The 22,026-nt window shown below is 36.1% G+C and overlaps 2 protein-coding genes and 1 non-coding gene across 3 annotated transcripts; 2 read left to right on the forward strand and 1 right to left on the reverse strand.

Annotated features, from left to right (window-relative positions):
- The first annotated feature begins 9,809 nt into the window (after positions 1-9,809).
- On the forward strand, positions 9,810-15,218 carry LOC112766690 (endoplasmin homolog). Its single transcript, XM_025812588.3, has 15 exons — positions 9,810-10,061; positions 10,202-10,322; positions 10,435-10,588; positions 10,680-10,760; positions 10,883-10,994; positions 11,091-11,217; positions 11,317-11,455; positions 12,049-12,151; positions 12,277-12,476; positions 12,601-12,816; positions 12,908-13,073; positions 13,298-13,436; positions 13,537-13,687; positions 13,799-14,203; positions 14,694-15,218. The coding sequence occupies exons 1-15, from the start codon at positions 9,995-9,997 to the stop codon at positions 14,928-14,930; spliced, it is 2,418 nt and encodes an 805-aa protein (XP_025668373.1). The 5' UTR covers positions 9,810-9,994; the 3' UTR covers positions 14,931-15,218.
- Positions 15,219-15,995: 777 nt separating this feature from the next.
- Positions 15,996-16,079, forward strand: TRNAL-CAA (transfer RNA leucine (anticodon CAA)). Its single transcript has one exon. It is a non-coding gene; the product is annotated as a tRNA-Leu (tRNA).
- A 1,208-nt stretch (positions 16,080-17,287) lies between these two features.
- LOC112765083 (pathogenesis-related thaumatin-like protein 3.5) lies at positions 17,288-20,541 on the reverse strand. Its single transcript, XM_025810949.3, has 3 exons — positions 20,243-20,541; positions 19,445-20,144; positions 17,288-18,155 (listed from the first exon to the last, which is right to left on the reverse strand). The coding sequence occupies exons 1-3, from the start codon at positions 20,310-20,312 to the stop codon at positions 17,909-17,911; spliced, it is 1,017 nt and encodes a 338-aa protein (XP_025666734.1). The 5' UTR covers positions 20,313-20,541; the 3' UTR covers positions 17,288-17,908.
- Positions 20,542-22,026: the final 1,485 nt, after the last annotated feature.

A 22,026-nucleotide genomic window follows, 5' to 3' on the forward strand; every position in this document is an offset into this window, starting at 1 on the left:
TGAAGCTTTCATGTGTAGAGGTTTTCCTTGGAGTTAAACGCCAGTTTGTAACGTGTTTCTGGCGTTTAACGCCAGAATAGGGCAGAAAGCTGGCGTTGAACGCCAGTTTGCGTCATCTAAACTCGAGCAAAGTATGGACTATTATATATTGCTGAAAATCCCTAGATGTCTACTTTCCAACGCAATTGAGAGCGCGCCATTTGGGTTTCTGTAGCTCCAGAAAATCCACTTTGAGTGCAGGGAGGTCGGAATCCAACAGCATCTGCAGTCCTTCTTCAGCCTCTAAATCTGATTTTTGCTCAAGTCCCTCAATTTCAACCAGAAATTACCTGAAATCACAGAAAAACACACAAACTCATAGTAAAGTCCAAAAATGTGATTTTTATTTAAAAACTAATAAAAATATACTAAAAACTATGTAAAAAATAATGCCAAAAAGCGTATAAATTATCCGCTCATCATATAGACGGAAGTGCCAATCTCCAATTTGTTGGTATGAATCGGGTGAAGTGAGTATTTTGGGTCCTAATTTGATAGCAGAGACTACTAAGAAGATTAAGAAGATACGAGAGAGAATTCTAACTGCTCAGAGTCGACAGAAGAGCTTTGTGGATTAGAGGAGGAAGCCATTGGAGTTTGATGTAGGAGAACATGTATTCTTGAAGGTTACACCGATGACTGGGATTGGACGAGCGATCAAAACCAAGAAGTTGAATCCAAGGTTCATTGGACCGTTTGAGATTCTAAGGCAATTCGGGCCAATGGCGTATCAAGTAGCCTTGCCACCTCATCTGTCTAACTTGCATGACGTATTTCACGTGTCATAGCTTCGTAAGTACACGTCGGATGCGGCTCATGTGCTAGAGCCTGAGTCGGTTGAGTTGAGGAAGAACTTGACTTTCCAAGTAACGCCAGTGAGAATTGATGACACTAGTGTAAAGAAGTTACACGAAAAGGAAGTTTCATTGGTTAAAGTAGCTTGAGAGCGAGCTGGAGTAGAAGAGCATACTTGAGAGTTGGAGTCCGAAATGCGAAAGGATTATCCCGAGCTTTTCTTAGGTAATCACTAAATTTTGAGGGTAAAATTTCTTATTTGGTGGGGAGAATGTAAGACCCGAGCTTAATTAACCATTTAATTAAGTAATTAATTGCCCCAAAATAGAATTCGAAAGTTTAGAATGAGAATTTGAATATTTAAATGTGATTTTTGGACTCAGTAGGTTTTTCTGAGTTAGAAAATGTGTTTTCTACGAAAAATTGCGAAAAACTGCGAACCGGCAGTCGAACCGGTTGAACCGGTTCAAGTCTGCCCGGTACTGCACGAGAAAAAGTGAAAACAGCAAGGTTGTGAGAACCGGACCAGTCAATAAACCGGTAAGGTCACTGGTTTATTGGTTTACTGGTTCGACCGGAGTTCAACCGGGGTTCAACCGGTTTTAATTAAATATTAAAAAAATTATTAAAAATTTATATATAATTTTAAACATATATAATTATATCTTCATCCTATAATTTTTTACCAATAGAACTGAGATGTTCTGGGTTTCATGCTTTGTAAAACCAAAATAAAGAAACTCTTCATCACAAATCATAATTAACCACCACTCAGACTTAATCCAAAAAATATCAAATTATTCCAAAATCATTCTAATAAACAACTCAGAATAATTATAATCAACAAAAATAAAATAAAAAAACAAAAACAGCAACTCACAATGGTTACAATCAACCAAAAAATAATGCAACAGCAACAAAAGTTCTGTCCAGAAACCAGACTCCAAATTCAACAGAAGAGCAATTCAAAATCTGAGGATCATTATAATCAACTCCAATTTCATAAACACTGGCAACTCAGAATAAAATAACAAATTCACAAAATCAGTAACACAATATCTGAGGATCAACAACAAATTCTTTCCAGAAAATTTAACAAAATAAGCACAAATTAACAAAATCAGTAACTCAGAATGACAAATCCTAAATCAGCAACTCAATTATTAACAGTAAAGCCAGCAAACAGAGGAGATGAGGAGGAGGAGGCGACACCAGCGAACACAATATTATCAAAATCCAAGCCACAGTGCTTACCAGCGGCGAGGAGGAAAGGGAGAGACAACGACGACCAAGGAGACAGAGACACCGGCGAAAAGAGAGAGAGCGCGCTCGAACAGAGGAGACGACGGCCACAGAGCTTCCACACGACGGCGACACAGCTTCCTAGGACGGAGACGGAGCTTCCTACAACGGCGACATAGCTCCTGCGACGGCGACGGAGCTTCCGAACGTGACGCCTCTACCCAGCGGAGATGAGTTCGTTGATGACAATAAAGCGTGGTTGCGCGGATCTGGGGGCTGCGGGGCGCAGTGGCTGCGGTGGCTGGAGGGCTAGGGATCTTTGTGCTTTCAATTTAAAATTTGCAGTTCAGTTTCAGAGAGGTGAGGAGAAGAGAGGAATGGGGTTGGGTGCGTTGGGGATCGGGTTTCTTTTTATGAATTTTTTTTTTAAAGAGACAACGACGCCGTTTAGCATTTTTTCTTTCAAACCAAAAACCGCTAAAAAACTGGACGGTTTTCCCGGTTCACCGGTTAACCACCGGTTTGACCGGTTTTTTGCCAGATGGTTTCTGACCTTACCCGGACCGGTTAGGTAACCGGTTCCCGATTATTCCGGTTGAACTGGCCGGTCCGGTTCGATTTTCAGAACCATGGAAAAAGGTTAAAAACCTTAGAAAAATAATAGAAGTCGAAAACCGGGCATTAATTTTAAAAGTTTGACCCAAACGGGCTAAAAACGCTAACGAGTTGGACTGGGCCCAAGTTGGGCCCAAACCCAACATATATAAACACTTAAGTGAGCCCAATTTCAGCACAACACTCACTTAAACACACACACTCAACAGAAAAGAAAAGAGTGAAGAGGAAGAAGAAAATACTATTCACTCTCAACTTCACAAGCTCGTATCTTGAGCTATAGAGCTCTGATCGCCGCACCGTTTGTGGCCACGCGTTTCTTGCGAGGAGCTCTACAAAACCCACCTAAGAAACTAGTAAGAAAAGCTCGAAATCCTCTCAGTTCTTCTCTTCAAAATTTCGAGTTTTAGGGCTTTTGATTAAGTGAGGTTTTATGATTTTTGGGTGTTTAGGTTCACTCTAATCATTGCTTATCATTGGATTTTGGCTTTCAAAGCTGTTGAAAAAGGTAAGAGGTCTTGAACCCTTGTGAAATTTCAATTATAATGAGCCCTAGGTTGATTTGTCATGATTTATGTGTATATAGTTTGATTATTGTGAGTTTGGAGCTTGTTGGTGCTTGTTGGAGTTATATTGGAGGCTTGCTTGTGGTTGGAAGCCTAGCTTGTGCTCAAATTTGGGTTGAGGGCATATTGGAAATCAGCCAAGGTATGATTTCGGTTTCCTCTATGTAGTATATAATATTCATGGACACTTAGACTAGTGACCTATAGGATAAGGTTGAATTGATATGGTTGTTGATGTTGTTAAATAATGATGTTGGGATTTGATGTATGATGAACTATATGAATGTGCATTTTTATTATTAATATGGAGCATGAATGAGTTAATGATGAAGATTGATATTGATGAAATGAGGATTGGTGAATGTGTTGGTGGAAAATTGTTTGATATGTTGTATATGTGATAATTGAGGTTGAGAATGAGGAAATGTGATGGAAAAATTAATATGAATGGTGAATTATGACCCAAGAGGGTAGATTAAGCTGTAAATAAAAGTTTGGTATTGAGTTAGTTGGATGTATCTTGAGAATTTGGAAAAATTGAGTATTTGTGCACTTTTGGTAAAAAATGGAATTTTGGTGAACTTTGTCTTATCATAACTTATGTCTCAGTCCTCGAAATTGGTTGAAATTTCTTTAGACTTAAAACTTATTGAAAACTCTTCAAATCGATTTAAAGTTTGCAAAATTTGGATTTTTGTAGAGGAAGTTATGATCATTCAAAAACTGGTGTTGATATCTGAAATTCTGCAAAGTTACAGAATTTTATGATTTCTGGTATGTGCTCACGCACAACCCTGCAAAATTTTAAACATGTGCGCACGCACAGACCTGTGCATATGCACAGGCAGGGAAGGGCTTTCTGGTTGCAGTGCTAGCACAGCTTGTGCGCGCACACACCAATGAGAATTTACAACCTGTGCGCGTGCACAGCCCTGTGCGCACGTACAAGTTGGGAAGGGGAGTCTGTTGAAGGCGCTAGCACACCCTGTGCGAGTGAACAGACCTTGTAAAATTTGGTACCTGTGCGTATACACACTCTTATGCGCGCGCACACTCTTGTGCGTACGCACACTCCTTGTTTCTCAAATTTAAACTTTGTTTTCAACTATTTCACCTTCCCAACAAGATTGTAAGCTTTTGTGACACCATTTTAAGGCTTTTTGGCTTAATTTTGGGCATGAGAACATGGAAAATAACCTAAGGGTTTTAGTTGATGATTATTATGAAAAATTAGCAAACGGAGGCTTAGGTTTCGGGTGTACTAAGGATGGTTTGATGGCGTGTGAAGGTAGACTGATATGTGAACTGAAAACTGATGAACTGTTGAGTTCGAAATCGAAATGTGAATTGACAGTAGTTGTGATGAGTCGAGGACTCGGAAATGGAAATGTTGATGTGACAGTGGTTGAGATGAGTCGAGGACTCGAATGTGCAATGATAAATCATTGTTGTATTGAAAATGTTTTATGAAAAATCACTGAACTACTATTTTAAATTGAGATTATGAGACGTTATGTGCCCGGCAGGGACGGCAGTTGGATCCCGCCTGTCGAGGTAGCGGCGGTAGCATAAGAGCAGTGGTTCGTCCCGCTTGCGTTGAGATGTGAGATCTTGGCAAGAGTATCCCGCTCGCATCCCTTCGGATTAATAGAGTGTGCAGGCACAAAACCCTGGACAGTGATCCGAGCACTATATCTCAGGGGTTCCCAATGATGATTTCGAAGGGAAACATCTCCATGGAGATATGTCGGGTTGGTAGTTGAACCGACAATGTGATATCACAGCTAATAGGGCAGGCATTCATCATGTGCATCTTCTATCTGTTTGTATGCTTTGATTACTTGTAATGGTTTGCCTATTTGCATAACATGCCTATTTGCTTACTTGAATTACTTACCTTATATGCTTCTACTTGTGTTTTACTTGCATTGTAATTAATTGTAATTTCTACTGAGATTGAGGAGGTTCAGAAGGTGGTGACGATGGGATCGTATGGAGGATAGGTTGGTGAAGGCTGTGGGACAGCGGTGTTGGTTAGAATAGAAATTCCCTACGATAGAGTACCTTGTTTATTTATGTTTATATATATATATATATATATATATATATATATATATATATATATATATAAATTGAAATCTTGTGATGGATATGAAGTCTAAGATTACCTTTGGCATCCTAGGGTCTTATGTTCTACATAACTGGGCACTGTTACCATACTGAGAACCCCCGGTTCTCATACCATATTTCTGTTGTGTTTTTCATATGCAGGTCGCAATCCACCTCGGTGAGTTGCTTTGGATGGTGATAAAAGCGGAGGATCCTTATCTATTTTGGATGTCTTTTAGTTATTTTGTTATACATCTCTCACTTTTGTATTTTACTTTAGCCTAGATGCATGTATTGAGAGAACAAAACTTGTATAAGCTATTCTAAACTTCAGGTTTTGTTTTGTTTGTATATATGGCTAGCCGGCTTAAACTCTACGAGCCGTGGCTAGATTCCTATGATATTATACTATTGTCTTTTGCTATATCTTATCTATATCTTGCGCTTTAAGTTAATAGCTCCGTTAGTACGTTTTGCGCTTTTCAAATCCTGTTTTTGAGCTATATCCTTCATCGGACTTCTAGATTATATTATTTTCTTCTATATATTATATGTATGAGTTTAGAACTGTCGTAACCTTTGATTAACATTTGCTTTACGACGCGAGGTAAAGCTTAGGCTAATTAGGGTGTTACAAGTTAGATGAGTTGATATCGGATTTCAAGAATCGGAGGTTCTTTGGCAATATTTCTGCATGTAAGTTATATATATATATATATATATATATATATATATATATATATATATATATATATATTATTCTTATACTTTTTTGTTCATATTTTGATGTCAATTATTTATACAGATGTGTGCACAGTTGAATTTCAAAAACAAGGTTTACCACATGCTCACATTCTGTTGTTCATGCAACCACAATATAAGCCTAAATCACCCAATGATATTGACTGCGTGATATCAGCTAAAATTCCTTATAAGACTAACATGCCTAGACTTTATGCAGCTATTAAGAAGTTCATGGTTCATGGTCCGTGTGGGCGGCACAACATTAGTAGTCCATGCATGCTAAATGGAATGTGCTCTAAGTTTTTTTCCAAAGCCATTTAGGAATAGAAGTATTATTGACGAGAGTGGTTTCCCAAAGTTTAAAAGGGTGGATAATGGTCATACAATAACTAAGAAGAATGCAGTTCTGGATAATTCTTATATTGTACCATACAATCCTGATCTACTCTAAAAGTATGGTTGTCACATTAATGTGGAGCAACATATCAGACTTCTTCTATTAAATATTTATTCAAGTATGTCCACAAGAGTAATGATAGGGTTACTGCCTCATTTTACCAAACATCTGGTGATCAGTCTCCTCAACAAGTTGTAGATGAGATACGTAACTACTATGATTGTCGTTACATTTCTGCATGTGAGGTAGCTTGGAGGATATTTGGTTATGAGATTCAGCTTAAAGAACCTGCAGTGATTCGTCTACCATTCCACCTACCTGACGAGCAACCAGTTGTTTTCAATGACCATGAGAACATTGCTAATGTTATTCAATGTGTAAATGGTAAGGTTACTAAGTTAGCTGTTTGGATGTTGGCTAATCGTGAGTATCCTTTTGCTAGATCTTTAACATACAACAAGTTTTCTACAAAATTTGTATGGAAAGATGATTCATGCATGTGGTTTCCTCGCAAACAAGACTTTTCTATTAGACGGCTGACTCATGTTCCACGTGGTAACGGTGAGGATTATTACATGAAAATATTGTTAAACATACAAAGAGGATGCATGGGATTTACTGATTTACATACTGTGGATGGTGTGGTATACAACTCATTCAAGAAAACATGTTATGCTTTGGAATTCCTAGAAGATGACAAGAAATTTGTTTATGCAATTCTAGAAGCAAGCACTTGGGCATCTGGAAACTACTTACGAAATCTGTTTGTTGTGTTGTTGATTTCTAATAACATATCTAGACCTGAATTGGTATGACAGCAGTGCTACCAACAATTATCTGAAGATTTATTATATTCATATAGAATTTCAACACTTAATCCAGGTATATCATTCAACATGTTAAATCAATTTTGCTTATAAGATTAAATAATATTTTTTATCTTAAAATACCTCATTAATTGCTTAACAACTTTTTTTTATCTTCATTTTAGATATTCAACTTAGTGATGATCAACTATTGAATATGACTCTTTCAAAGGTTGTGATGATGTTGCAAGCTAATGGTAGGTCACTTAGGGAGTTTAATGGCATTCCTCTCCCTGATTTAGATATCATTGATGGCTTGGATGATCGGATAATAGCTGACGAGCTAACCTTTGATATTGTTGCCCTAAGGAACTAATTAGAAGTTATGTTGTCCCAAATGAACTGTGAACAATAAAATGCTTTTCATAGAATAATCGAAGCCATGAATAATAACCTTGGTGGTTTTTTCTTCATATATGATTATGGTGGAACAGGTAAGACATTTCTATATAGGGCACTTTCTGTAGCTATTCGAGTCAAAGGAGAATTGTTCTTAATATTGCCTCAAGTGGAATTGCATCTCTTTTGCTTCTAAAAGGCCATACAGCTCATTCTAGGTTTAAGATACTTTTGGAATTTAATGAAGATTCTATATGTAGTATAAAACAAGGGTCTCCACTTGCTAAGTTGATTTGCAAAGCAAAGCTTATTATATGGAATGAGGCTCCAATGCTAAATAAGATTTGTTATGAAGTACTCGACAAGTCTTTCAAAGACATACTTAGATCTTCATCATCATACAATGAAGACTTACCCTTTGCTGGTAAGGTAGTCGTACTTGGAGGTGACTTTAGACAGATTATACCTGTTATAAATATGGGATCTAGAAAAGATATTGTACAAGCTATAGTTAACTCATCTTATCTGTGGTCATCGTACAAAGTAATTACTCTTTCTCAGAATATGCGTTGGTGTGCCTGAATCTGAGTCTATTAAAATCAAACAATTTGCTTAATGATTTCTTAGAATTGGTGATGGTCTTGAAGGAGATTCAATTGATGGTGAGTTTGAAGTCAATATTCCAGAAGAGATTCTAATCAAGGACAGTGCTGATGGCTTTGACAATATCATTAAATTTGTATATCCTGGTATACTTATTAATTTACAACAATCAACTTTTTTTTAAGGAGAGAACCATTCTTGCTCTTACACTAGATATTGTGCACGGGGTAAATAATTATATAATAAAGTATATTGAATCCGACGAGAAAGTTTATTTGAGTTCTGACTCCATGTGCGTTGAAAAAGGTAGCATGGAGTCAGAACTTAATACATTTACTCTTAACGTACTAAATGCCATTAACTGCTTAGAGTTATCACCTCATGAACTTATATTAAAAGTAGGTGTTCCTGTTATGTTACTAAAAAATATTGACTAATTTAATGGATTTTGCAATGGTACAAGATTACAGGTAAGGAGATTAGGTAATCATGTAATATAGTGTGTTATTTTGACTGGGGATAAAGTAGAAGATGTTGTTCTAATACTTCGCATGAACATGATTCCTAATAATCCAACGTTATCTTTCAGATTCCAAAGAAGGCAATTTTCATTGCTCATCTCATTTGCAATGACCATTAACAAGTCATAAAGACAGACTCTCAACACAATTAGGTTGTATTTACCCAAACCAATTTTTACACACGAATAACTATATATTATTTTATCAAAGGTTAAATTTAAGATAGATTTAAGAGTATTGATTCAAAATAACACATATATATCTACTTCAACAACAATAAATATTGTGTACAAAAAAATCTTCTAAAATATATCTTAAATTTATATCTTATTTTATTGCTGAATTATATCATTAATAAAATTATATCAGATTAACCATTTATTTCTTATTATTCAATTCACATATTGGTTTAGAACATTATAAAAATATATATACATAAACAAATTTATTTTTTATTATCATTTAAAAACTTTCTTTTAACTACATAAATTAATTACTTCCCATTATATATAAACATTTAACAACCATACGTATATATAATATTATTAATTATAACTTTTAATTATATTAAATTATTATTATATATCTTTTATTCACTTTCCAAAATATTCTCTATGTTTATAGTTATCAACCGTTATTTTTAAATTTGTTTCAATTAATTTATAATTATATATACATAAATTTTTTTATACATGATACGAATTATTACACTAGTTAAAATAATGGAGAAAAATAATGTTAGTGAAATCCATGCAGATCTAAGGCCACCAGAAATTGCCACGTATACAGAAAAACTGGAACCTCGAACCAATAACTTGGTGCCACGTTTCACAAGAGGCAGTGGCATTGCCAATCAAATTGATCGTAGACTTGGAATTACAAGTCGTTCCGTAGGGTCGTCCACAACATTGACGTTCTCCACGTCAAGGGAAACAGAATAAGCCAATAAAACCAAGCCACGTTTCGAGACCACATCTTCAACCGTCAGATCATCCACGGTGGCAAAATGGAGCGAGTCAGAGCCTCGTGTCACAAGTCCTCGTAACGATCACGGTAGCAATGCAAAACCCAAGTATATAACGAACCTGAGAAGAGTGACTGCACTGGTAGAAGTGTGCAAAGCCGAAGAAGGTACTAGAAACAAAGCTAGCTACTACGATGAGGAAGTGGACGCTCCCTTCCGCTCTTCTTCTCCTTTCTCTCCTCCTCCTATTTGCAGATCAAGGCGAGCCATCTTCATTCATTGCACTTCTTCATCTTCTTCTTTTCTGCTCTCTGTTGTTGCTAATCGTTCCGTACCAGCTAGCTAGCTCTTCTACTTCTTAGCATTTCTAAATTTGAATCTGATTTACGATGTTTGGATAGGTCGCAAGCTTCAGGCAAATGCCGAAGCTGATTCTGACGAGCTTGTAGATCCACCTAAGGTTGAGGACAAGATCGGTGCCGTTCCTAACGGTCTTTCCACAGATTCAGATGTCGCCAAGAGGTGCTTCATATTATAATTTTGTTTTCTTCAATTCTGTTAATATTATTTTTGCTTTTGTTTTTGGTTAACCCATTATTTGGTGATTGAAAATGTGTGTTTGTGTGATTCTTAGGGAGGCGGAGTCGATCTCGAAGAGATCTCTTCGCAACAACGCGCAGAAGTTTGAGTTCCAGGCCGAAGTTTCTCGGCTTATGGATATTCTCATCAACTCTCTCTACAGCAACAAGGATATTTTCCTCAGGGAGTTGATCTCTAATGCTTCTGACGTAAGCACATTTCCTCTTATGCAATGCGTTTCGATAATCTTAGACTTCAATTTTCTGTTGATGATGAAAGCTCCCCGTCGTATTATTTTAGGCGCTGGACAAGATTAGGTTTCTCTCTCTCACCGATAAGGAGATTCTGGGGGAAGGTGATACTGCCAAGCTCGAAATCCAGGTTAGCACTACAAATGTTTGACATTATGTCTAAGTAATGAATATATTAGCACAACTGTCGTTTACATGGTTTATTTATATGTTTGTTACTTAGACATTTTACTGCTTGTGGTGAAATGACAGATTAAGTTGGACAAGGAGAAGAAAATCCTTTCCATCCGAGACAGGGGTATTGGTATGACAAAGGAGGATTTAATAAAGAATTTGGGGACCATAGCAAAATCTGGAACCTCAGGTATATATGATATAGCTTATGGCTTATGGCCTTAACTGACAGAATTCCCATTTCTAAGGAGCAAATACATTAACTGAAAACTATCCATACATGCAGCGTTTCTTGAGAAAATGCAATCAAGTGGTGATCTCAATCTTATTGGGCAGTTTGGAGTTGGTTTCTACTCTGTGTACCTTGTGGCTGACTATGTTGAAGTAATTAGCAAACATAATGACGATAAACAGTATGTCTAATTTTCACACCTGATATTGCTTTTTTATTGATAGTTTGTTAGACTGTTGTCCATGGAATCTTACCTTCCTTTTTCTTCTTAAAAACCCAGGCATGTGTGGGAATCTAAAGCTGATGGAGCATTTGCGATTTCTGAAGATACATGGAATGAACCACTGGGACGTGGTACTGAGATTAGGCTACACCTCAGAGATGAAGCTGGGGAGTACTTGGAGGAGCATAAGCTTAAGGTATGAACCTAACTTTTAGTATTGTTTTGTAGAGTTTAATTTTGATATCCTGACATTTATCTAATTAGATTCATGCATTTAGATTATTTTTTAAGTAGCAGATTTGGAAATTAAAAATTTTTTGCTAATATGACAATACACTGTTAGTTGTTTGTGTAAAATTCTTTTACACAGACCAAGCATGAAAAATAAAAAAATTCTTGTTTTATAATAGAATTAACAACATGAAACTATACTGCTTAGGACTGCACCATGGGCTTTTGTTATATTAATCTAAATTGCAAGTGTGTACTGCACACTTACAGGAAGCATATACTGCGTATTTTCTTTGCTAACGATTATAGATGTGTATAGAGGTGTATTCTCAGGGCAGTTTTTGTTTCATGGTTACAAGTACTGTACCTTTTTTATTCAGAGCTGTTGCCAAACTTTTAAGTGGGCGCCTCTTTATTTTCCTACTAAGTGTTTCATCTTTATCTTGTATTAACATATATACAATTTTTTGGTGTTCTTTTGTTGCTTCATTTTGTGTTGCTTGGAATTCATTCATAGTGCATTGTGGAATCTAATTCACTACCTATTGATTGACACAGGAATTGGTAAAAAAATACTCTGAATTTATTAACTTCCCTATTTATCTCTGGGCAAGCAAAGAGGTTGATGTGGAGGTCCCTGCTGATGAAGATGATGAATCATGTATGTGTTTACCATTTGTAACATTGCAAGATACTGATTTGTTTTTTCATCGTTAACTTTTCTCCATTGTATAATACTATCACAAATTTTGCTATCTCTCATACCTTAGTTTACTCTTTGATCAGCTGAAAGCAGCTCTGAGGAAGAAAATAAAGATGATGATGCTGAGAAAAGTGAAGATGACGAAGAGAAGCCCAAGACAAAGACAGTGAAGGAAACGACTTATGAATGGGAACTTCTAAATGATGTGAAAGCTATATGGCTGCGAAATCCAAAGGAGGTTTCAGAAGAAGAGTACACCAAATTCTACCATACTCTTGCCAAGGTAATGTTTCCATCTTAATTATTCACTGGACATTGTGAGGGCATTCCCTAGACGTTCAATTCATCCTGAACATTAACTTGTTAATGTTCATAGTTGTGGGTTTAACTGTTCATATTTCCTGCAGGATTTCGGTGATGAGAAACCTTTAGCATGGAGTCACTTCAATGCTGAAGGCGATGTTGAGTTCAAGGCAGTGCTTTTTGTGCCACCTAAAGCCCCTCATGATTTATATGAGAGTTATTACAACTCTAACAAATCCAATCTGAAGTTGTATGTTAGACGAGTATTTATTTCAGATGAATTTGATGAACTGTTGCCTAAATACCTCAGCTTCTTGAAGGTAACCAGGTTATGCTGTTATTGCAATTTAGTTTGTTTTAACGCGATCAGAATATTTTTTTTCTGAGATGTCCTTTTGACATTGAGAACAGGGCCTTGTTGATTCTGACACGTTGCCACTTAATGTCTCCCGTGAAATGCTTCAACAACACAGTAGCCTGAGGACAATCAAGAAGAAACTTATCAGGAAAGCCCTTGATATGATCCGTAGGATTGCTGATGAGGATCCAGATGAGTCCACTGACAAAGATAAGAAAGGTAGGTTTTACTAAATATATTGGCGTTGTGTGCTTGGAGTGCCAATACTTAGTTGGTCTCCATGTGTTTCATGCAATGGTGGTTCAGATCCTCCATGCTTTCAGCATGTTGCGTCATGCATAAATTTTGTCTTTCATATATTATGTTTTCCATTGTATTTCTAAGCGGTATACTTGAACCCATAAGCCCTTAAATTTGACTCTGCTTCCTCCAACTTTATGCAGAAGAGGTATCATCTGACAATGATGAGAAAAGAGGTCAATATGCTAAGTTCTGGAATGAGTTTGGAAAGTCCATCAAACTTGGCATCATTGAAGATGCTACTAACAGAAACCGTCTGGCAAAACTGCTGAGAGTTGAGACGTATGTTACTTGATTCCTTGCATTTTTTTATTTATTTGCTGCAGTGTTATTTCCCTCCTTTCATTAGTTGACAAAATATTGTATACCTGATTACTTACAGCTCAAAGTCTGAAGGTAAATTGACGTCTCTTGATCAGTACATCTCCAGAATGAAATCTGGACAAAAGGATATCTTCTACATAACTGGAACTAACAAAGAACAACTGGAAAAATCTCCTTTCCTTGAGCGGCTTAGGAAGAAAAATTACGAGGTATGATTTTCTCGCTGAATATACTTGTTTTCTGTTTCTTACACTCCATAAACTTTCTCCAGTGGGAGCTAAGATGTATCTTCTAAATGTTTGTATTTTAAACTGGTGCAGGTTATTTACTTCACTGATCCAGTTGATGAATACTTGATGCAATATCTTATGGATTATGAAGACAAAAAATTCCAAAATGTGTCCAAGGAAGGTCTGAAAATTGGAAAGGACGCCAAAGCCAAGGAACTAAAGGAATCCTTCAAGGATCTCACAAAGTGGTGGAAAAGTGCACTTTCCAGTGAAAATGTTGATGATGTGAAGATATCCAACCGTTTGGATAACACTCCTTGTGTGGTGGTGACTTCGAAATTTGGTTGGAGTGCTAACATGGAGAGAATAATGCAGGCACAAACTTTATCAGATGCTAGCAAGCAAGCATACATGCGTGGCAAGAGGGTTCTTGAAATCAATCCTAGGCACCCTATTATCAAGGAGCTCAGGGAGCGTGTAGTAAAGAACCCTGAGGTACATTCTTGACTTGAATACTTTCTATTAGCTTTTGCCTTTACTTTGTTGTGCTAATAAAAATTGAGGTGATAATAATATCATTAAAACAAGCCTTCTTTTCTTTTTCCTTTTTCCTTTTTCCAAATTTGGTTTTTTGCATGCTAGAATTAAGTCCCTTCCATTGATTGATTTGATTCTTATGAATGCTCTCGAAGTGATACCGTTCTCTGCAAACCTTGTCTGAATCATTGGTTCCATGCCTAACTGCTGCTTTTAGTTGTTTCTATATTTGGAATAATGCTTGCACCCTTTCATCACGGAGTATATGCCAACAGTGATATGCATGACCTTAAAATAGAACAACCTCCCCTCTGGCAAAGGATTCCTGTAGCCCAAAAGACAGATAGAAAGAAAAATTATTTTCCCCTTTTCATGGTTTTATTGTAACCCGAGCAGACTGAATTAAGGTTTATTTTGAGTTTTTGACCCAATTTGGTTTGTTCTTCAGGATGAGAGTGTGAAGCAAACAGCACAGCTGATGTATCAAACTGCTCTCTTTGAAAGTGGTTTCCTGCTAAATGACCCCAAGGATTTTGCATCTCGCATTTATGACTCAGTGAAGTCCAGCTTGGATATTAGTCCTGAAGCAACTGTGGAAGAGGAGGAAGAAGCTGAAGAAGTTGAGGCCGAGAGTGAGGCAAAGGACGGTGCATCTGCTGATGCTGATGTGAAGGACGAGTTGTAGATTTTAAGGCGGACATTTCCGTACTGACTTAAGTTCCCCTTTTCTTTGTTACTTGGTCTTTAGCAATTTGAGAAGCCCCTTTCAGAATGATTTTTGCTTCCATAAGAAAGTCTAATAGAGAGAAACATTAGTCGTAAGTTACTGTAGTCACTTTATCCCATGGAATTTCGCTTAGCATTTTAGTACACGGTTGAAGAAAATTACGCTGTATTTTTATGTGGAAAACTGCATCATGGCTTATTTACAATGACCAGCAAACATCGAGTTAAGCCCTACTTTGATCCTTGAGATTGGTGAGTTTATTGATCTGGGTTCTGACTTTTTAATTGTTACAATTTGGTCTTTCAAATTAAAAGAAGTGCATCAATATAGTCCTTTCTCAATAATGATAGCACTAAATGATATCATTTCAGTGTTTGAACAATATGAAAAAGGAGAAGTATACCATATTAGTATTGTTTAAATCTTCAAATGACGTCATTAAGTGCTTTCTTTAGCGTCAAAATAAATACCACGTCGTTTTAATATGTCTAGCGTGACAAGGTTTGGGCTACGTCACTAACGGCATTGAATTTCAGCGATGGAAGATACACAAAGAACTACATTGGTGTACTTTTTTTAATTTGGAGGACTAAATTGTAGCAATTAAAAAGTCAAAGACCAAATCAGTGCAACTCACCCATCTTAGAGACCAAAATGGAGTTTAATTCAGCAAACATCCTTTATCCCTTTTTTATTTATTCCATGGTGTCCGATGGCATCACGTTGGGGCAATAGATCTACTGACACACCCCGTTGTGGGTATTTATCCATCCTTATATTGGAACAAAGTCTCTCAAAGATATAGCAAAGAAAGGTAGAATAATGTCGCTCATTAAAACCCGTGATGCTTAGGTCTCTTGCGGAATATTTTTTTCTCCCCTTGATCGCGGTAAAGTACTAAATATTTTATTTGTTGATACATTAAAATTAAGTTCAATGTTTAATTATTTATATGTTAAGCAGATCAGGCATGTCAGTTATAATTACTATGTAATCAGGTTAAATCAAAATAACTAGGCATAAGTCAGGATGGCCGAGTGGTCTAAGGCGCCAGACTCAAGTTCTGGTCCTCATGTGAGGGCGTGGGTTCAAATCCCACTTCTGACAAAATTTATGTTTTATATAACTAATAAGCTTTCTTTGTGATAAAGTCATAAAACGCTTTGAGAAGATGACAAGCACAATATATAGGGTAAGTGTAGTGTGAGGGTCACTGAGGCGTGCAAATTGTCGAGATAGTGGTAAGCATAAATGAGTACGCGACCAGGACCAGGACCACCACCCATAAGTATGACGAAATTAAAGCTGCCATTGGAGAAAGACATATAGTTTATGCTAGTAGGATTTAATTGTTTACACTTCACACTACACAAACACTATCTGATCTAGACAACCCAAAAAAAAAAAAAAAAACACACACTATCTGATCTGATCTGAAAGGCATAATGAAGGGATCAAATATTAATTATGCTTCCTAGCTAGCTAGCATAGCATAGCGTCTATTTCAGTTGCCCCCTAAAATAATGATATCATCCACAAATAAGCGTCAATTCAATATTTAACATTTTGACTTTAATACTTAGTGATGAGGTGTATCCACCTGTGATAGGGTAAGTGCCACTCAAGACTCAACCATAGGACGCGCATGGTAGTGAGTAGATTGGATATATGATATGTAAACTTCAACCACTCCTAAATAAAATTAAGTCATCATTGGCATGGCTAAAGTCAAATTTTCCCTCTAACGCACACCCTTTAATTTTATTTGATCCTTTGGAGTCGATCTTAACTAATAATTAAATCAGGATATGCAAAAAAAAAAAGTCTAGAGAACTAACTAGGTGTAGTCAATTTAAAGACAAAATTAGTTAAAAAATAGTTTTATTTTTAATTTTAAATTTTAAAAAATTAGAATAGTGGAAGATTTTTTTTTTTTTTTTGTGATGGACTTATTTTTTAACTAGTTGGTTCTGAATAGGCTATTTTCTAGTGAGATTTTTTTTTTTTACCAAAGATATGAAGACTCGTAACCTCTTAGATGAATACGGGGAGATTATGCCATTTGAGCTATTACTCATTGGCGGTTTTCTAGTGAGATTGGATACAAAAATATAAATTAATATCATATAAAATTAAATTTTGAGGGGAAAAAGGAATAAAGGTACATATTTGATTGAAATTAGAATGGGGGATAAGATATTAAGATAGGGGAAGATCCAGCAGATCAGTAGTGGAAGAGAGATAGCTGGTAACAAACGCTTGGTTGGTGAGGATTGGAGGATTACACCCACTTTTAGCTTACTGCCAAACCATCATAAAAAACTCCGGTGCTCCATCACATTCACACCACTTATATATATTTATGGATCGGATGTTAATTAATTTCAATTATAGCGGTCCCAGGACCAACAGATATTAGATAGATGCATCGAAACAAAAAGCCCCTTATCTTTACGCCCCAACACTACATTTAATGAACACTATACTCAAATAAAGACTGATATACTCTACTTTAGGTAGCTAAGTAGGAGTTCATTTAGCAGTTTTTGATCATGAAACATGGTCTAACATTCCCGAACCAATAAATGAATCTCATCATCGCCCACAAACAAAGAATTCTATAGTATATACCTACGTATCCCTCTTCTTTTTGCGAGAGCTTTCTGCTTTCTGCTTTCTGCTTTCCCTTCAGATGACTCACATGCTTGTCACCATGTCCATGTACGGGCCCTACTGAACTCACGTCACGTGACCCATACAGGCCGGATGAACTAAAAATGAATGTTTCTACTTTCTAATGAGTAGGGCCCTACCATACAAAATTAAAAAAGAAGACATGGCTCACATGGGCCTGGCTCCGTGAAAGATGCCCAAGGAATTAACATCAATAAGATGTGTGGGGTGGGGGGTGGGGGGGGGGGGGTAAAAGTGTAAAACTAAAAGAGCAGTTGCCACAAGCGCCAACTTGCCATAATGACGATGAAGGTTGCAATGGATTGGGATTCCCTAGCACGAGTGCACGCTGACCATGGTATTTCACTTTGGTCTAGTGCACCTACGTACACCATTCCTCCCTTGCTCACCTGTGGTGATGTTGGAGTAGAAGACGAAGATGAAGATGATGACGAAGAAGATTCGTTACTATCTGAGTTCGAGTTTTGTCCCTCCCACGATTTCTTACTACTGCAAAATCACATTCATCAAAATAAGGATAATTAAACACTATTCGAACAAGTAGACTAATGGTGAGTAAAATTGAGAGCTTACCTTAAGATGTGTGTAAGTGTAAAGTATTATTCTGATTGTTCTAATTTGGTATTTAATGTTTCAGCCGTGTTATTTTAATTTCAAAAAATTTTAATTTTTTTATTTAGTCTTAAGGGTATTCAATGTTATTATACAATTAAATTTGACACAAACAATTAGCATATTAAATGTCAATGTTTGATTTTAGTATATAAATAAAATCGATTGGTATTAGCATAATGTTTGATTTTAGTATATAAATAAAATCGATTCACCAATGTAAAAGTTTTTCTTTTGATTATAGAGCATTAATGAATGATAAGTAGGATTTGGATTTTTTTTTATATAAGAAGAAGATCTACAAGAAGTGTTACAAAAATATTTTGGTTATGTTTTTTTTTTAACATAGAATAAAATATGAAATAATAATACCGCTGTTAATATTTATGTCCGTCATTCTCATAATTATTTGTATCAAAATTAACAATGAAAAATATCAAATTTATTTAAAAAATTTTAAAATAAAAATAAAACATTTGAAATGAATTAAAATTTAGTTTAAACGTTGATACCCAAAATAATATTTTACCGGAGGTTTAAAAGTTCATTTGAATATTAGTATTACTATACGGTGCTAAAATCTAACTTGTATGGTATGGAGATTCGATACTAGAAACAGTACTTATTTTATTCAAGAGACGGTTCCCTATTTCTGAGACCACATGCTGAATTTAAAACTAACTAGGCTAACAAGGATTGAAATTTGGAGATGCATGTTTCACGGGCACACATACAGCTCTATTACCATGTACCCACCATACTATTGTGCAACAATCCATACCATGAGAAAATTAGATATAGCAATAAGTGAGAGAAGAAAAAGGTTTTTGTTTTTGGTCGACAGTAATTATGAAGTCTATAAAAGTAAGAGCATACCCACCGCTGATACTATACTAAATTACTAATCACCGAATATGATGTAATTGTTTGTTGTTTAATAATTACAAGTTCTATTATTATTGTTGCAACTTGGATACTATCTACTACTTTATGTCCATTCTTTATAATATTGTTCACAAATCACAATCAAGACAAATAGTGAAAAAATCCCCACAAGCCTAAATGCCACCAACGTTCATATTCATAGAAGGACGAAAATACCCTTTTAACCGTTAGCGTGAAAAATAAAAAATGAGGGGCAATGTAACGAAATATTGAAATCTAACCTGGGGTTAGTATCGGGGGAAGGACAAAACGTAATGGTGTAATCGGCAGATGCGCACGTAAATGTGCTCGTCTTGTCGTCATACGCGTAGCTATACGCGCGTGGGCACACGCTCTTGAACACCTTCGAGTAAGACGAAGGCTTGCAAGTGTCCGGTGAGCGGTACGCGCCGTCGCAGCAATACTGCGGCAACCGGAACGCATCGCACGCGCTCTTACACGCCACGCCACGTTTCCCATCCTCGCTCATAACCCTCAGCTCCGATGGACAATCGCCATTGAGGTCTCCTACGCACCCCGTGACGGTGCAGTTTTCGCCGGAGCCACCCTGCGGAACCACCGTAATCGGGAGGTTGTAACCGTCGACCAAGCTGACGTCAAAGAAATCTAGTCCTCCGGCGCCATGGAGGGTGAACTCTGCCAGGGTTGCCGGCGGCGTGGCACCGCTGCCAGCACATTCTAGTTTGCCGGAGCCGCAATCGCCAGTGCCGCATGAGAATTTTCCGGCGGAGTCTTGGGCGCAGAGTGTCCTGCCCCAGAAACGGCCACCCCAGGTGGTTGGTGCCGTGATGGTTTTGGACTCGCCAGTTCGGAGGGCGAAGCCGGTGACCGGAAGAGGGTCGACACCAGCGTTAGTGAGAATTCCCGGCCACACAGTGTAGTCACATTTGTTGAGTAGTGTGAAGGTAGTTGCTTTCCCCTCTGCAAATTTGTGTTCACACCCACACACATTAACATAAAATGGTAAACAATTTCATTTTAATTTGGTAATAACATGGTTTATGGAGTGATTTACTTACCTGATACTAATACACAAAGTGTTATTAGTACTGAGATTGGATTTATTAATGTGAGCTTATTATGCTCCATGTGGAGGTTCAATTAGTTAGTGTTTGTGAATAGCTAAAAGAATAAGAATGGAACCTAGGAAGACGGTGAAGAAACGTTGGAAATGGAATCTGCTGTGAGAATAATTATTATTTATAGGCAGAAATTAATAATAAAGCTGGCGGGTAGACAGGGAGGGAAGTAACGTTCTGCTTCAACTCACCATTTATAAGGATTTTATGTTTTCGTAACGCTGTATTATTTTGTTATTAAATAACGGGATAATAATTTCATTATAAAATAGTATTCGAAGGCTTGTATTGTTAAAAAAAAAAATCTAAAAGATATAAAAACGTGATTAAAAAATAAAAGATATTATTCTTTTTAGAAAGGTTAGACAACTTTTATATCTTTATGAATTTAAATTTTTATAAAAATATTTAAATAATTATTTAAGATATGAATGAAAAAATAAAATTCTATCACTATATTTCTTTTTCATCTTTTTTTTTTAATTTCAGTCATTCATTAAAAAAATACAAAAAATATCTAACATAAAATCATCAAATTTTAAATATAAAAATATTTCATTAATATATCTGATCATTTTTGTTAATTATAATTTTTTTTTAGAATTTGCTTTAATACATACATTCAAAGTTATTTTTATCATTGATAATATAAATTTGAGAGTATCATTTTGGTGATTTATTTTGCTGACATAAAATATCTACTATACCTAGCTAGATAGAAGTTGAGGGGGTCTCAATAATTTTCATGGGTGCAGACAAAGACAGGCATTTGGTAGTGGGAATTCTGATATGTGTTAGACACTCGAATTTGCTGCATGATTTTTATTTCAAGGCGATGGCTCAATTTGTTGCGTGTGGCAAAGCTCTGCCACATTTTTCTTTGGCATTTTGTTAGCGTTCATATATATTATCTTTTCGGCAAAATGCTATCATTTCTTTATGTTTTCATTTTTTCCCTTTCTCTTAGTTGGTCAAACTCAATAAGTACTATAGTTAGATGAAAGTAGGCATGTTATGTGCAGGTAGTACCTAATCTGGTTTGATATTATCTTATTCATGTTATTTTGTTCAGTAAAATCTTCTCGATAAAAATAGCAGAAAACAAAAGAAACAGGATGGAGCTCCATTGTGTATTGTTCTGTTTACATATATTTTTCCTGCTTATGTATAAAACATTTTGGATCAATTATGCAATTTGTCTTGAAAATTACTTGATCTCTAATATAAAATTCTAATAAGATCATAACTAGCTAGCAGATTACCGTCTTTTAATTACCAAATAAAATCGTTTAAACCGTCTTTTCGTCTTGTACAATTCGTCACACTCTTTTCGCCAAGGACAAAAATTTCCCTACCTATGTTCCTAATATATTAAATGTTTTAAAATAACTTAATTTATCAAATTTATATATATACACACTTTACCCAAAACTACCTCACTAATTACTTATATCAAGTAGAGGAAGAAGAGACACACTAGTATTTTGTAACTTTATTTATTGGAGCATATTTTAACATAATCCCAGTCAATATAAATTAGCAAAATATAATATCAAGATTAACAAATAGGCAAATCATGCGCAACAAGCTTTCGTCAGTCTTATATAGTAGCATACTAATTAAGTCTTTGTTTTAGTGCATAATCATGGAAATCCAAATAAAATCGCCACTACGTTCTCGTGTAATTTTGTATTCAAGAATCGATCAATGAGGTATTAGGTATT

The sequence above is a fragment of the Arachis hypogaea genome, chromosome 17 (assembly GCF_003086295.3).
Source record: "Arachis hypogaea cultivar Tifrunner chromosome 17, arahy.Tifrunner.gnm2.J5K5, whole genome shotgun sequence".
In the NCBI taxonomy this organism is placed as follows: domain Eukaryota; kingdom Viridiplantae; phylum Streptophyta; class Magnoliopsida; order Fabales; family Fabaceae; genus Arachis; species Arachis hypogaea.

What these genes read in the sequence shown, in the direction of transcription:
- LOC112765083 (XM_025810949.3), bottom strand. Translation starts at nt 20,312, where the DNA reads ATGGAGCATAATAAGCTCACATTAATAAATCCAATCTCAGTACTAATA. An exon ending in ACTTTGTGTATTAGTATCAG is followed by an intron (nt 20,145 to 20,242) that starts GTAAGTAAATCA and finishes ACAAATTTGCAG; the next exon opens with AGGGGAAAGCAACTACCTTC. An exon ending in TCCCCCGATACTAACCCCAG is followed by an intron (nt 18,156 to 19,444) that starts GTTAGATTTCAA and finishes GTGATTTTGCAG; the next exon opens with TAGTAAGAAATCGTGGGAGG.
- LOC112766690 (XM_025812588.3), top strand. Translation starts at nt 9,995, where the DNA reads ATGAGGAAGTGGACGCTCCCTTCCGCTCTTCTTCTCCTTTCTCTCCTC. An exon ending in CCTCCTATTTGCAGATCAAG is followed by an intron (nt 10,062 to 10,201) that starts GCGAGCCATCTT and finishes ATGTTTGGATAG; the next exon opens with GTCGCAAGCTTCAGGCAAAT. An exon ending in AAACTGCTGAGAGTTGAGAC is followed by an intron (nt 13,437 to 13,536) that starts GTATGTTACTTG and finishes GATTACTTACAG; the next exon opens with CTCAAAGTCTGAAGGTAAAT.